A 12,466-nucleotide genomic window follows, 5' to 3' on the forward strand; every position below is an offset into this window, starting at 1 on the left:
GAACTCAACACACACACGCACACACACACACACACACACACACACACACACACACACACACACACACACACACACACACACACACACACACACACACACACACACACACACACACACACACACACTTTGGCTGGTGCTGGTCATCATTAACTAAAAGTGACGACATCCTCTCAAGGCCTCAGTTCACACCTCTGGGAAGCAGCACTTTATATGCAGCTGTAAAACATGATTACAGATACACAAAATGGTGAGGTGGTAGTTGGAGGAGAGGAGGTGGGCGGGGGGTAGTGGAGGAGGTGGGCAGGGGGTAGTGGAGGAGAGGAGGTGGGCAGGGGGTAGTGGAGGAGGTGGGCAGGGGGTAGTGGAGGAGGTGGGCAGGGGGTAGTGGAGGAGAGGAGGTGGGCAGGTGGGCAGGGGGTAGTGGAGGAAGTGAGCAGGGGGTCGTGGAGGAGGTGGGCAGGGGGTAGTGGAGGAGAGGAGGTGGGCAGGGGGTAGTGGAGGAGAGGAGGTGGGCAGGGGGTAGTGGAGGAGGTGGGCAGGGGGTAGTGGAGGAGAGGAGGTGGGCAGGTGGGCAGGGGGTAGTGGAGGAGGTGAGCAGGGGGTAGTGGAGGAGGTGGGCAGGGGGTAGTGGAGGAGAGGAGGTGGGCAGGGGGTAGTGGAGGAGGTGGGCAGGGGGTAGTGGAGGAGAGGAGGTGGGCAGGGGGTAGTGAAGGAGGTGAGCAGGGGGTAGTGGAGGAGGTGGGCAGGGGGTAGTGGAGGAGGTGGGCAGGGGGTAGTGGAGGAGAGGAAGTGGGCAGGGGGTAGTGGAGGAGAGGAGGTGGGCAGTGGGTAGTGGAGGAGAGGAGGTGGGCAGGGGGTAGTGGAGGGAAGGAGGTGGGCAGGGGGTAGTGGAGGAGAGGAGGTGGGCAGGGGGTAGTGGAGGAGAGGAGGTGGGCAGGGGGTTGTGGAGGAGAGGAGGTGGGCAGGGGGTAGTGGAGGGAAGGAGGTGGGCAGGGGGTAGTGGAGGAGAGGAGGTGGGCAGGGGGTAGTGGAGGAGAGGAGGTGGGCAGGGGGTAATGGAGGGGAGGAGGTGGGCAGGGGGTAGTGGAGGGGAGGAGGTGGGCAGGGGGTAGTGGAGGGGAGGAGGTGGGCAGGGTGTAGTGGAGGAGAGGAAGTGGGCAGGGGGTAGTGGAGGAGAGGAGGTGGGCAGGGGATAGTGGAGGAGGGGAGGTGGGCAGGGGGTAGTGGAGGAGAGGAGGTGGGCAGGGGGTAGTGGAGGAGAGGAGGTGGGCAGGGGGTAGTTGGAGGAGAGGAGGTGGGCGCGGGGTAGTGGAGGGGAGGAGGTGGGCAGGGGGTAGTGGAGGAGAGGAGGTGGGCAGGGGGTAGTGGAGGAGAGGAGGTGGGCGGGGGGTAGTGGAGGAGAGGAGGTGGGCAGGAGGTAGTGGAGGAGAGGAGGTGGGCAGGGGGTAGTGGAGGAGAGTAGGTGGGCAGGGGGTAGTGGAGGAGAGGAGGTGGGGAGGTGGGCAGGGGGTAGTGGAGGGGAGGAGGTGGGCAGGGGGTAGTAGAGGAGAGGAGGTGGGCAGGGGGTAGTGGAGGGGAGGAGGTGGGCAGGGGGTAGTGGAGGAGAGGAGGTGGGCGGGGGGTAGTGGAGGGGAGGAGGTGGGCAGGGGGTAGTGGAGGGGAGGAGGTAGTGTGTGGTAAGAGTGGCAGAGAGAGGGTCCTAACTCTCCAGAATGAGACTTGGCAGGAGTAGCCACAGCCCTCAGCCCCACAGGCCCTCAGCTCTCAGCCCCCGGCCCTCCGCTCTCAGCCCTCAGCTCTCAGCCCTCAGCTCTCAGCCCCAGGCCCTCCGTTCTCAGCCCCCAGCCCTCAGATCTCAGCCCTTAGCCCCCAGCTCTCAGCCCCCGGCACTCCGCTCTCAGCCCTCAGCTCTCAGCCCTCGACCCTCTGCTCTCGTAGCTCCTTCAACATGAACTCTCCAAAGTTCACACCCTCTTTAAACCTGCTCAGCTTCCAAGTCTCAGTTAAATGAACCAAACAATGTGGCAACAAGTGAATTTCACCCCTAAAACTGAGAACATTGCTGTACGAATCCCAGCCAACAGAGGTCGCAGGTCAAAGAGAAGGACTACAATACATCCAGCCAACAGAGATCAAGGAGAAGAACTACAATACATCCAGCCAACAGAGGTCGCAGGTCAAAGAGAAGGACTACATTACATCCAGCCAACAGAGGTCGGCAGGTCAAAGAGAAGGACTACAATACATCCAGCCAACAGAGGTCGCAGGTCAAAGAGAAGGACTACAATACATCCAGCCAACAGAGGTCGCAGGTCAAAGAGAAGGACTACAATACATCCAGCCAACAGAGGTCGCAGGTCAAAGAGAAGAACTACAATACATCCAGCCAACAGAGGTCGCAGGTCAAAGAGAAGGACTACAATACATCCAGCCAACAGAGGTTGCAGGTCAAAGAGAAGGACTACATTACATCCAGCCAACAGAGGTCGCAGGTCAAAGAGAAGGACTACAATACATCCAGCCAACAGAGGTCGCAGGTCAAAGAGAAGGACTACATTACATCCAGCCAACAGAGGTCGGCAGGTCAAAGAGAAGGACTACATTACATCCAGCCAACAGAGGTCAAAGAGAAGGACTACAATACATCCAGCCAACAGAGGTTGCAGGTCAAAGAGAAGGACTACATTACATCCAGCCAACAGAGGTCGCAGGTCAAAGAGAAGGACTACAATACATCCAGCCAACAGAGGTTGCAGGTCAAAGAGAAGGACTACATTACATCCAGCCAACAGAGGTCAAAGAGAAGGACTACATTACATCCAGCCAACAGAGGTCAAAGAGAAGGACTACATTACATCCAGCCAACAGAGGTCAAAGAGAAGGACTACAATACATCCAGCCAACAGAGGTCAAAGAGAAGGACTACATTACATCCAGCCAACAGAGGTCAAAGAGAAGGACTACAACACATCCAGCCAACAGAGGTCGCAGGTCAAAGAGAAGGACTACATTACATCCAGCCAACAGAGGTCGCAGGTCAAAGAGAAGGACTACATTACATCCAGCCAACAGAGGTCGCAGGTCAAAGAGAAGGACTACATTACATCCAGCCAACAGAGGTCGGCAGGTCAAAGAGAAGAACTACAATACATCCAGCCAACAGAGGTCGGCAGGTCAAAGAGAAGGACTACAATACATCCAGCCAACAGAGGTCGCAGGTCAAAGAGAAGGACTACAATACATCCAGCCAACAGAGGTCGCAGGTCAAAGAGAAGGACTACAATACATCCAGCCAACAGAGGTCGCAGGTCAAAGAGAAGGACTACAATACATCCAGCCAACAGAGTTCAAAGAGAAGAACTACAATACATCCAGCCAACAGAGGTCGCAGGTCAAAGAGAAGGACTACAATACATCCAGCCAACAGAGGTCGCAGGTCAAAGAGAAGGACTACAATACATCCAGCCAACAGAGGTCGCAGGTCAAAGAGAAGGACTACATTACATCCAGCCAACAGAGGTCGCAGGTCAAAGAGAAGGACTACATTACATCCAGCCAACAGAGGTCGCAGGTCAAAGAGAAGGACTACATTACATCCAGCCAACAGAGGTCGGCAGGTCAAAGAGAAGAACTACAATACATCCAGCCAACAGAGGTCGGCAGGTCAAAGAGAAGGACTACAATACATCCAGCCAACAGAGGTCGCAGGTCAAAGAGAAGGACTACATTACACTACTTTTAACCAGAGCCCTATGGAACCCTGTTCCCTATATATGGTGCACTACTTTACACCAGAGCACATAGGGAGTAGGTTGCGATTTGGGGTGTAGATGTATGACTTCAGGCCTTGGAGAAGTGTTTTACCACCGCCCCAGGGAGTGAAGGAGTGAAGGAATGAAGGGAGGATAAAGAGAGGAGATATACAGTCTGCTCATGTAAAGATGATTCACTTTTCATAGCTCTATACTGAATCAATCAAGGGTCAAGTGGGCCCAGTCATTAGAAAGGCAAACCACTACATTGTTGTAGGCTTAAACACACCAACCTAGAAATCATGATCCTTTCCCATCATATCTGACATTTAGAAGAGGGTAGTAGAACTCAGGGTGCAATCAACATCCCCATTTGTTTTTGTATTTATTAAGGATCCCCATTAGTTCCTGCCAAGGCAGCAGCTACTCTTCCTGGGGTTTATTATGGATCCCCATTAGTTCCTGCCAAGGCAGCAGCTACTCTTCCTGGGGTTTATTATGGAACCCCATTAGTTCCTGCCAAGTCAGCAGCTACTCTTCCTGGGGTTTATTATGGATCCCCATAAGTTCCTGCCAAGGCAGCAGCTACTCTTCCTGGGGTTTATTATGGATCCCCATTAGTTCCTGTCAAGACAGCAGCTACTCTTCCTGGGGTTTATTAAGGATCCCCATTAGTTCCTGCCAAGGCAGCAGCTACTCTTCCTGGGGTTTATTATGGATCCCCATTAGTTCCTGCACCAAGGCAGCAGCTACTCTTCCTGGGGTCCAGCAGATAATAGCCTATCATCATCATCATCACTGACCTGCTCCGAAGGCGAAGAAGAAGCTGTTGTCAGGGTGTTCTTCCATCAGAGTCTTAACCCTGTTCCCCATCCTGTCGTTCCTCTTGTAGATCAGTTCCTGTCTGAAGTAGCTGTCTATCTCCTGGGCCGTTATCTGCTCGCTGGGGCGCAGGGTCACGTTGTTGAAGTTGGGGACCTACAGAGGGATGATTTGCATTGTCATAATGGACATATTACACTCCAGTAAGCACAACGTAATGATTACATTTTAGCTGCTCAGGGTAGGGACAGGGTAGGGACAGGGTAGGGACAGGGTGGGGACAGGGTAGGGACAGGGTTAGGCCAGGGTGGGGACAGGGTGGGACAGGGTAGGGACAGGGTTAGGACAGGGTAGGGAAAGGGTAGGGACAGGGTAGGGTCAGGGTTAGGACAGGGTAGGGACAGGGTGGGGACAGGGTAGGGACAGGGTTAGGACAGGGTGGGGACAGGGTGGGGACAGGGTTAGGGACAGGGTAGGGACAGGGTAGGGACAGGGTAAGGACAGGGTAGGGACAGGGTAGGTACAGGGTTTGGACAGGGTAGGGACGGGGTGGGGACAGGGTAGGACAGGGTGGGGACAGGGTTGGGACAGGGTAGGGACAGGGTAGGGACAGGGTAGGGACAGGGTGAAGACAGGGTAGGACAGGATGGGGACAGGGTTAGGACAGGGTTAGGACAGGGTAAAGGCAGGGTTAGGACAAAGTCAGACAGGGTTGGGACAGGGTTAGGACAGGGTAGGGACAGGGTTAGGACAGGATAGGGACAGGGTGGGGACAGGGTAGGACAGGGTGGGGACAGGGTTAGGACAGGGTTAGGACAGGGTAAGGCAGGGTTAGGACAAGGTCGGACAGGGTTAGGACAGGGTAGGGACAGGGTTAGGACAGGATAGGGACAGGGTGGGGACAGGGTAGGACAGGGTGGGGACAGGGTTAGGACAGGGTTAGGACAGGGTAAGGCAGGGTTAGGGACAGGGTGGGGACAGGGTAGGACAGGGTGGGGACAGGGTTAGGACAGGGTTAGGACAGGGTAAGGCAGGGTTAGGACAAGGTCGGACAGGGTTAGGACAGGGTAGGAACAGGGTAGGGACAGGGTGGGGACAGGGTTAGGACAGGGTTAGGGACAGGGTAGGGACAGGGTTAGGACAGGGTAGGGACAGGGTTAGGACAGGATAGGGACAGGGTTAGGACAGGATAGGGACAGGGTGGGGACAGGGTAGGACAGGGTGGGGACAGGGTTAGGACAGGGTTAGGACAGGGTAAGGCAGGGTTAGGACAAGGTCGGACAGGGTTAGGACAGGGTAGGAACAGGGTAGGGACAGGGTGGGGACAGGGTTAGGACAGGGTTAGGGACAGGGTAGGGACAGGGTTAGGACAGGGTTAGGACAGGGTAGGGACAGGGTTAGGGACAGGGTTAGGACAGGGTTAGGACAGGGTAGGGACAGGGTTAGGGACAGGGTTATAGGACAGGGTTAGGGACAGGGTAGGGACAGGGTAAGGGCAGGGTTAGGACAGGGTAAAGGCAGGGTTAGGACAGTGTTAGGACAAGGCCGGACAGGGTGGGGACAGGGTGAGGACAACGTTAGGACAGGGTTAGGACAGGGTTGGACAGGGTTAGGACAGGGCTAGGACAGGGTTGGGACAGTGTTAGGACAGGGTAAGGACAGGGTTATGACAGGATAAGGGTTAGAGCTCAGGGTTTGGGGTTATGGGTCAGGGGTTGGGGTCAGGGATAGAGGTTAGGGGTCAGAGGTAAGGACATGGTTAGAGGTCTGAATTAAAGGGTCAGAGGTCAGAGGTTGGGGTCAGGGTGGTTGTAACTGACCAGAGAGGTGTCGTGGTTGAAGATGATGGAGTTGAGGTCTCCACAATTGTAGTGTTAGGGGTCATTAGTGTTAGGGGGTCATTAGTGTTCGGGGTCGTTAGTGTTCGGGGTCGTTAGTGTTCGGGGTCGTTAGTGCTAGGGGTCGTTAGTGTTAGGGGTCATTAGTGTTAGGAGTTGTTATTGTTAGGGGTCATTAGTGTTAGGGGTCATTAGTGTTAGGGGACATTAGTGTTAGGGGTTGTTAGTGTTAGGGGTCATTAGTGTTAGGGGTCATTGGTGTTAGGGGTCATTAGTGTTAGGGGTTGTTAGTGTTAGGGGTTAGGAGTAACGGGGTCAGGGTGGTCGTAACTGACCTGAGAGGTGTCGTGGTTAAAGATGATGGAGTTGAGGTCTCCACAGTTGTAGTGCTTGATGAGGTCCTCAGTGGTATAGGAGCCCTGCAAACTGCCTGCTCTCACACTCTCCTGCTGTACAAGGGTCTGGTTCAGGGCAAAGATCACCTGGAGATGAGGAAGATATGCCCATTGACTACATGAATCAATAATAAGAGGTAGGGAATCACAATGACTACATGAATCAATAATAAGAGGTAGTGAATCACAATGACTACATGAATCAATAATAAGAGGTAGGGAATCACAATGACTACATGAATCAATAATAAGAGGTAGTGAATCACATTGACTACATTAATCAATAAAAAAGGCTTTCCTAACACTACCCCCCCCATAACACTACCCCCCTCCCCTAACACTACCCCCCCCCTCTAACACTGCCCCCCCTCCCCTAACACTGCCCCCCCTCCCCTAACACTACCCCCCTCCCCTAACACTGCCCCCCCCCCCCTCTAACACTGCCCCCCCTCCCCTAACACTGCCCCCCCTCCCCTAACACTACCCCCCTCCCCTAACACTGCCCCCCCTCCCCTAACACTACCCCCCTCCCCTAACACTACCCCCCATAACACTACCCCCCTCTATAACATTACCCCCCTCTATAACACTACCCCCCTCTATAACACTACCCCCCTCTATAACACTACCCCCCTCCCCTAACACTACCCCCTCCCCTAACACTACACCCCTACCCTAACACTGCCCCCCCTCCCCTAACACTACCCCCCTCCCCTAACACTACCCCCCCATAACACTACCCCCCCTAACACTACCCCCCTCCCCTAACACTACCCCCCCTCCACTAACACTACCTTCCCTAACGTAACACTACCCCCCCTCCCCTAACACTTCCCCCACTCTCCTAACACTCCCCTAACACTTCCCCCACTCCCCTAACACTCCCCTAACACCCCCCCCCCCCCCCCCCCCTAACACTACCCCCCCTCCCCTAACACTTACACCCCCCCCCCCCCCCCCCCCCCCCCCCCACTAGTGGACAATAACACTTAGGCCTCTCCTTCAAATTGATACATACTATATACATGTATGGACACAGTATATTTACAATAGTTATCTTTTCATCTCTGAACACCATCCAGTCCCATCCTTAAGCTCCCCTCAACCCCTCCCATCTATCTCTGAACACCATCCAGTCCCATCCTTCAGCTCCCCTCAACCCCTCCCCATCTATCTCTGAACACCATCCAGTCTTTCAGCTCCCCTCAACCCCTCCCATCTATCTCTGAACACCATCCAGTCCTTCAGCTCCCCTCAACCCCTCCCATCTATCTCTGAACACCATCCAGTCCCATCCTTCAGCTCCCCTCAACCCCTCCCCATCTATCTCTGAACACCATCCAGTCCTTCAGCTCCCCTCAACCCCTCCCATCTATCTCTGAACACCATCCAGTCCTTCAGCTCCCCTCAACCCCTCCCATCTATCTCTGAACACCATCCAGTCCTTCAGCTCCCCTCAACCGCTCCCCATCTATCTCTGAACACCATCCAGTTTCTCTTCAACTGTGCTGTGATGTTTCCATGCTTATAGTTTCTAATTCAAGATATACATTTATTTTGCTAAGAGTATTATTATATTGTAGATCGATTGACTTTTCAGATCACCCAGCAGTGCTATCTGCAGAGTTAGCTCACGGTAAATGTTTATATTCTTTAGCCATTCCTGAACCTGCGACCAAAAACAAGCTACATATGGACAGTACCAATACAAGTGAACTAATGACTCTGTCTCTTTGCAGCAAAATCTGCAGTTTGAATGGTTGGTTTCCCCAATATATATATATTTATATATAACATTTTATTGGCTGCAAGAATTTTGTATAATAATTGAAAAGTGAAAAACTCAAAGTTTGAATTGAAAAACGTCAAGGATCACAGTTGTATAATTGAATAAGCTGGTTACATCTTGAGGACACTGTAACGGCATTCCTCCTCTTCTTCTGAGGAAGAGTAGCAAGGATCGGACCAATACGCAGCGTGGTAAGTGTCCATGATACTTTAATAATAACTGAACACGACTCGATACAAAAATAACAAAGTGAATGAAAACGAAACCCGAAACAGTCCTGAATGGTGACACAAACAACAAAACAGTAAAACAATCACCCACATCACACAGGTGGGGAAAGGCAACCTAAGTATGATTCTCAATCAGAGACAACTAACGACACCTGCCTCTGATTGAGAACCATACCAGGCCAAACACATAAACACAACATAGAAAAACGAACATAGACTGCCCACCCCAACTCACGCCCTGACCATACTAAAACAAAAAACACAACAAAAGAACTAAGGTCAGAACGTGACGGACACCAAGACTCCAAAAATATCATTACACGCCACCTCTGTAGGCCGTCATTGTACATAAGAATTTGTTCTTAACTGACTTGCCTAGTTAAATAAAGGTTAAATAAATAAAAAATACGAAAAAACTCAATGCCAACAAGTTATTTGGAAGGGTTGCCAGAAGACGACCTCTGCTTTCACCAGAACACAAACGTAAGTGCCTGGAGTTTGGTAAATGTCATTGGAACCAGGTGCTATGGTCTGATAAGACTAAATTATAGCTTATTGGCAACAGACACCAGAGGTGGGTTATGAGTATGGTCTGTGTAGTATAGTGGGTCTGTGTAGTATAGTGGATCTGTGTAGTATAGTGGATCTGTGTAGTATAGTGGATCTGTGTAGTATAGTGGTGGATCTGTGTAGTATAGTGGTGGATCTGTGTAGTATAGTGGATCTGTGGAGTATAGTGGATCTGTCTAGTATAGTGGATCTGTCTAGTATAGTGGATCTGTGTAGTATAGTGGATCTGTCTAGTATAGTGGATCTGGGTAGTATAGTGGATCTGTCTAGTATAGTGGATCTGGGTAGTATAGTGGATCTGTCTAGTATAGTGGATCTGTGTGGTATAGTGGATCTGTCTAGTATAGTGGATCTGTGTAGTATGGTGGATCTGTGTAGTATAGTGGATCTGTGTAGTATAGTGGATCTGGGTAGTATAGTGGATCTGTCTGGTATAGTGGATCTGTGTAGTATAGTGGATCTGTCGAGCATAGTGGATCTGTCTAGTATAGTGGATCTGTGTAGTATAGTGGATCTGTCTAGTTTAGTGGATCTGTGTAGTATAGTGGATCTGTCTAGTATAGTGGATATGTGTAGTATAGTGGATCTGTGTAGTATAGTGGATCTGTGTAGTATAGTGGATCTGGGTAGTATAGTGGATCTGGGTAGTATAGTGGATCTGTGTAGTATAGTGGTGGATCTGTGTAGTATAGTGGATCGGTGTAGTATAGTGGTGCATCTGTGAAGTATAGTGATGGATCTGTGTAGTATAGTGGATATGTGTAGTATAGTGGTGGATCTGTGTAGTATAGTGGATATGTGTAGTATAGTGGATCTGTGTAGTATAGGTGATATGTGTAGTATAGTGGTGGATCGGTGTAGTATAGTGGCGGATCTATGTAGTATAGTGGTGGATCTGTGTAGTATAGTGGTGGATCCGTGTAGTATAGTGGATCTGTGTAGTATAGTGGTGGATATGTGTAGTATAGTGGATCTGTGTAGTATAGTGGTGGATCTGTGTAGTATAGTGGATCTGTGTAGTATAGTGGTGGATATGTGTAGTATAGTGGATCTGTGTAGTATAGTGGATATGTGTAGTATAGTGGATCTGTGTAGTATAGTGGATATGTGTAGTATAGAAGCGGATCTGTGTAGTATAGTGGTGGATCTGTGTAGTATAGTGGATCTGTGTACTATAGTGGATCTGTGTATTATAGTGGATCTGTGTAGTATAGTGTTGGATCTGTGTAGTATAGTGGTGGATCTGTGTAGTATAGTGGTGGATCTGTGTTGTATAGTGGATCTGTGTAGTATAGTGGATCTGTGTAGTATAGTGGTGGATCTGTGTAGTATAGTGGATCTGTGTAGTATAGTGGATCTGTGTAGTATAGTGGTGGATCTGTGTAGTATAGTGGATATGTGTAGTATAGTGGATCTGTGTAGTATAGTGGATCTGTGTAGTATAGTGGATCTGTGTAGTATAGTGGTGGATCTGTGTAGTATAGTGGATCTGTGTAGTATAGTGGATCTGTGTAGTATAGTGGTGGATCTGTGTAGTATAGTGGTGGATCTGTGATGTTATGGGGATGTTTTACTTCCAAATGCCCTGGGAACCCTGTCAGGATAAATGGCATCATGGGCTCCATCAAGTACCAGGAGAGTTTAGGCTAAAACCTGTTGGATTTTCCATCAGGACAACGATCCAAAGCACACCTCCAAATCCACACAAAAATGGTTCACTGACCATAGAATCAAGCTTTTGCAATGACCATCCCAGTCCCCTGACCTAAACCCCACTGAAAACCTGTGGAGTGAGCTGAAGACGAATCTGGGTTTGGCGGATGTCAGGAGAACACTACCTGCCCCAATGCACAGTGCCAACTGTAAAGTTTGGTGGAGGAGGAATAATGGTCTGGGGCTGTCTTTCATGGTTCGAGCTAGGGCCCTTAGTTCCAGTGAAGGGAAATCTTAATGCTACAGCATACAATGTCATTCTAGAAGATTCTGTGCTTCCAACTTTGTGGAAACAGTTTTAGGAAGGCCCTTTCCTGTTTCAGCAAGGCAATGCCCTCGTGCACAAAGCGAGGTCCATACAGAAATAGTTTGTCGAGATTGGTGTGGAAGAACTTGACTAGCCTGCACAAAGCCCTGACCTCAACCCCATTGAACACCTTTGGGATGAATTGGAAAGCCGACTGCGAGGCAGGCCTAATCGCCCAACATCAGTGCCTGACCTCACTAATACTCTTGTGACTGAATGGAAGCAAGTCCCTGCAGCAATGTTCCAACATCTAGTGGAAAGCCTTCCTAAAAGAGTGGAGGCTGTTATAGCAGCAAAGGGGGAACCATCTCCATACTAATGCCCATGATTTTGGAATGAGATGTTTGACGAGCAGGTGTCCACATACTGTAGTGTATATATATATATATAAAATACATTTATTTTTCTGCCCTCATGGGATCCTTTCGCTCCACTTAAACTACCTAAAAAAAGTGCCAACTTCTGTGTGTCAATCGACTCTTAGGGGGTTAACCTGACAGTAAATCTCAGTAAGACAAAAATAATGGTGTTCCAAAAAAGGTCCAGTCGCCAGGACCACAAATACAAATTCCATCTAGATACCGTTGCCCTAGAGCACACAAAAAAGCTATACATACCTTGGCCTAAACATCAGCGCCACAGGTAACTTCCACAAAGCTGTGAACCATCTGAGAGACAAGGCAAGAAGAGCATTCTATGCCATCAAAAGAAACATAAAATTTGACATGCCAATTAGGATCTGGCTAAAAATACTTTAATCAGTTATAGAACCCATTGCCCTTTACGTTTGTGAGGTCTGGGGTCCGCTCACCAACCAAGAACTCACAAAATGGGACAAACACCAAAGTGAGACTCTGCATGCAGAATTTTGCAAGAATATCAACAGTGTACAATGTAAAACACCCAGTAATGCATGCAGAGTAGAATTAGGCCGATACCCACTAATTATCAAAATCCAGAAAAGAGCCGTTAAATCAACAACCACCTAAAAGGAAGTGATTCCCAAACCTTCCATAACAAAGCCATCACCTACAGAGAGATGAACCTGGA

At 50.2% G+C, this 12,466-nt stretch overlaps 1 protein-coding gene across 1 annotated transcript in view; it reads right to left on the reverse strand.

Moving 5' to 3' along the window:
* The window catches only part of LOC139421844 (TraB domain containing 2A), a 129,805-nt gene that overhangs the window by 70,217 nt on the left and 47,122 nt on the right, over positions 1-12,466 (reverse strand). The window contains exons 3-4 of the mRNA XM_071172969.1: positions 6,748-6,894; positions 4,556-4,730 (exon numbers count right to left, since the gene is read on the reverse strand). Coding sequence (XP_071029070.1) covers positions 4,556-4,730; positions 6,748-6,894 — 322 coding nt within the window. The remainder of the gene's footprint in view (positions 1-4,555; positions 4,731-6,747; positions 6,895-12,466) is intronic.

This window comes from Oncorhynchus clarkii, chromosome 12 (assembly GCF_045791955.1).
Source record: "Oncorhynchus clarkii lewisi isolate Uvic-CL-2024 chromosome 12, UVic_Ocla_1.0, whole genome shotgun sequence".
Lineage (NCBI taxonomy): Eukaryota > Metazoa > Chordata > Actinopteri > Salmoniformes > Salmonidae > Oncorhynchus > Oncorhynchus clarkii.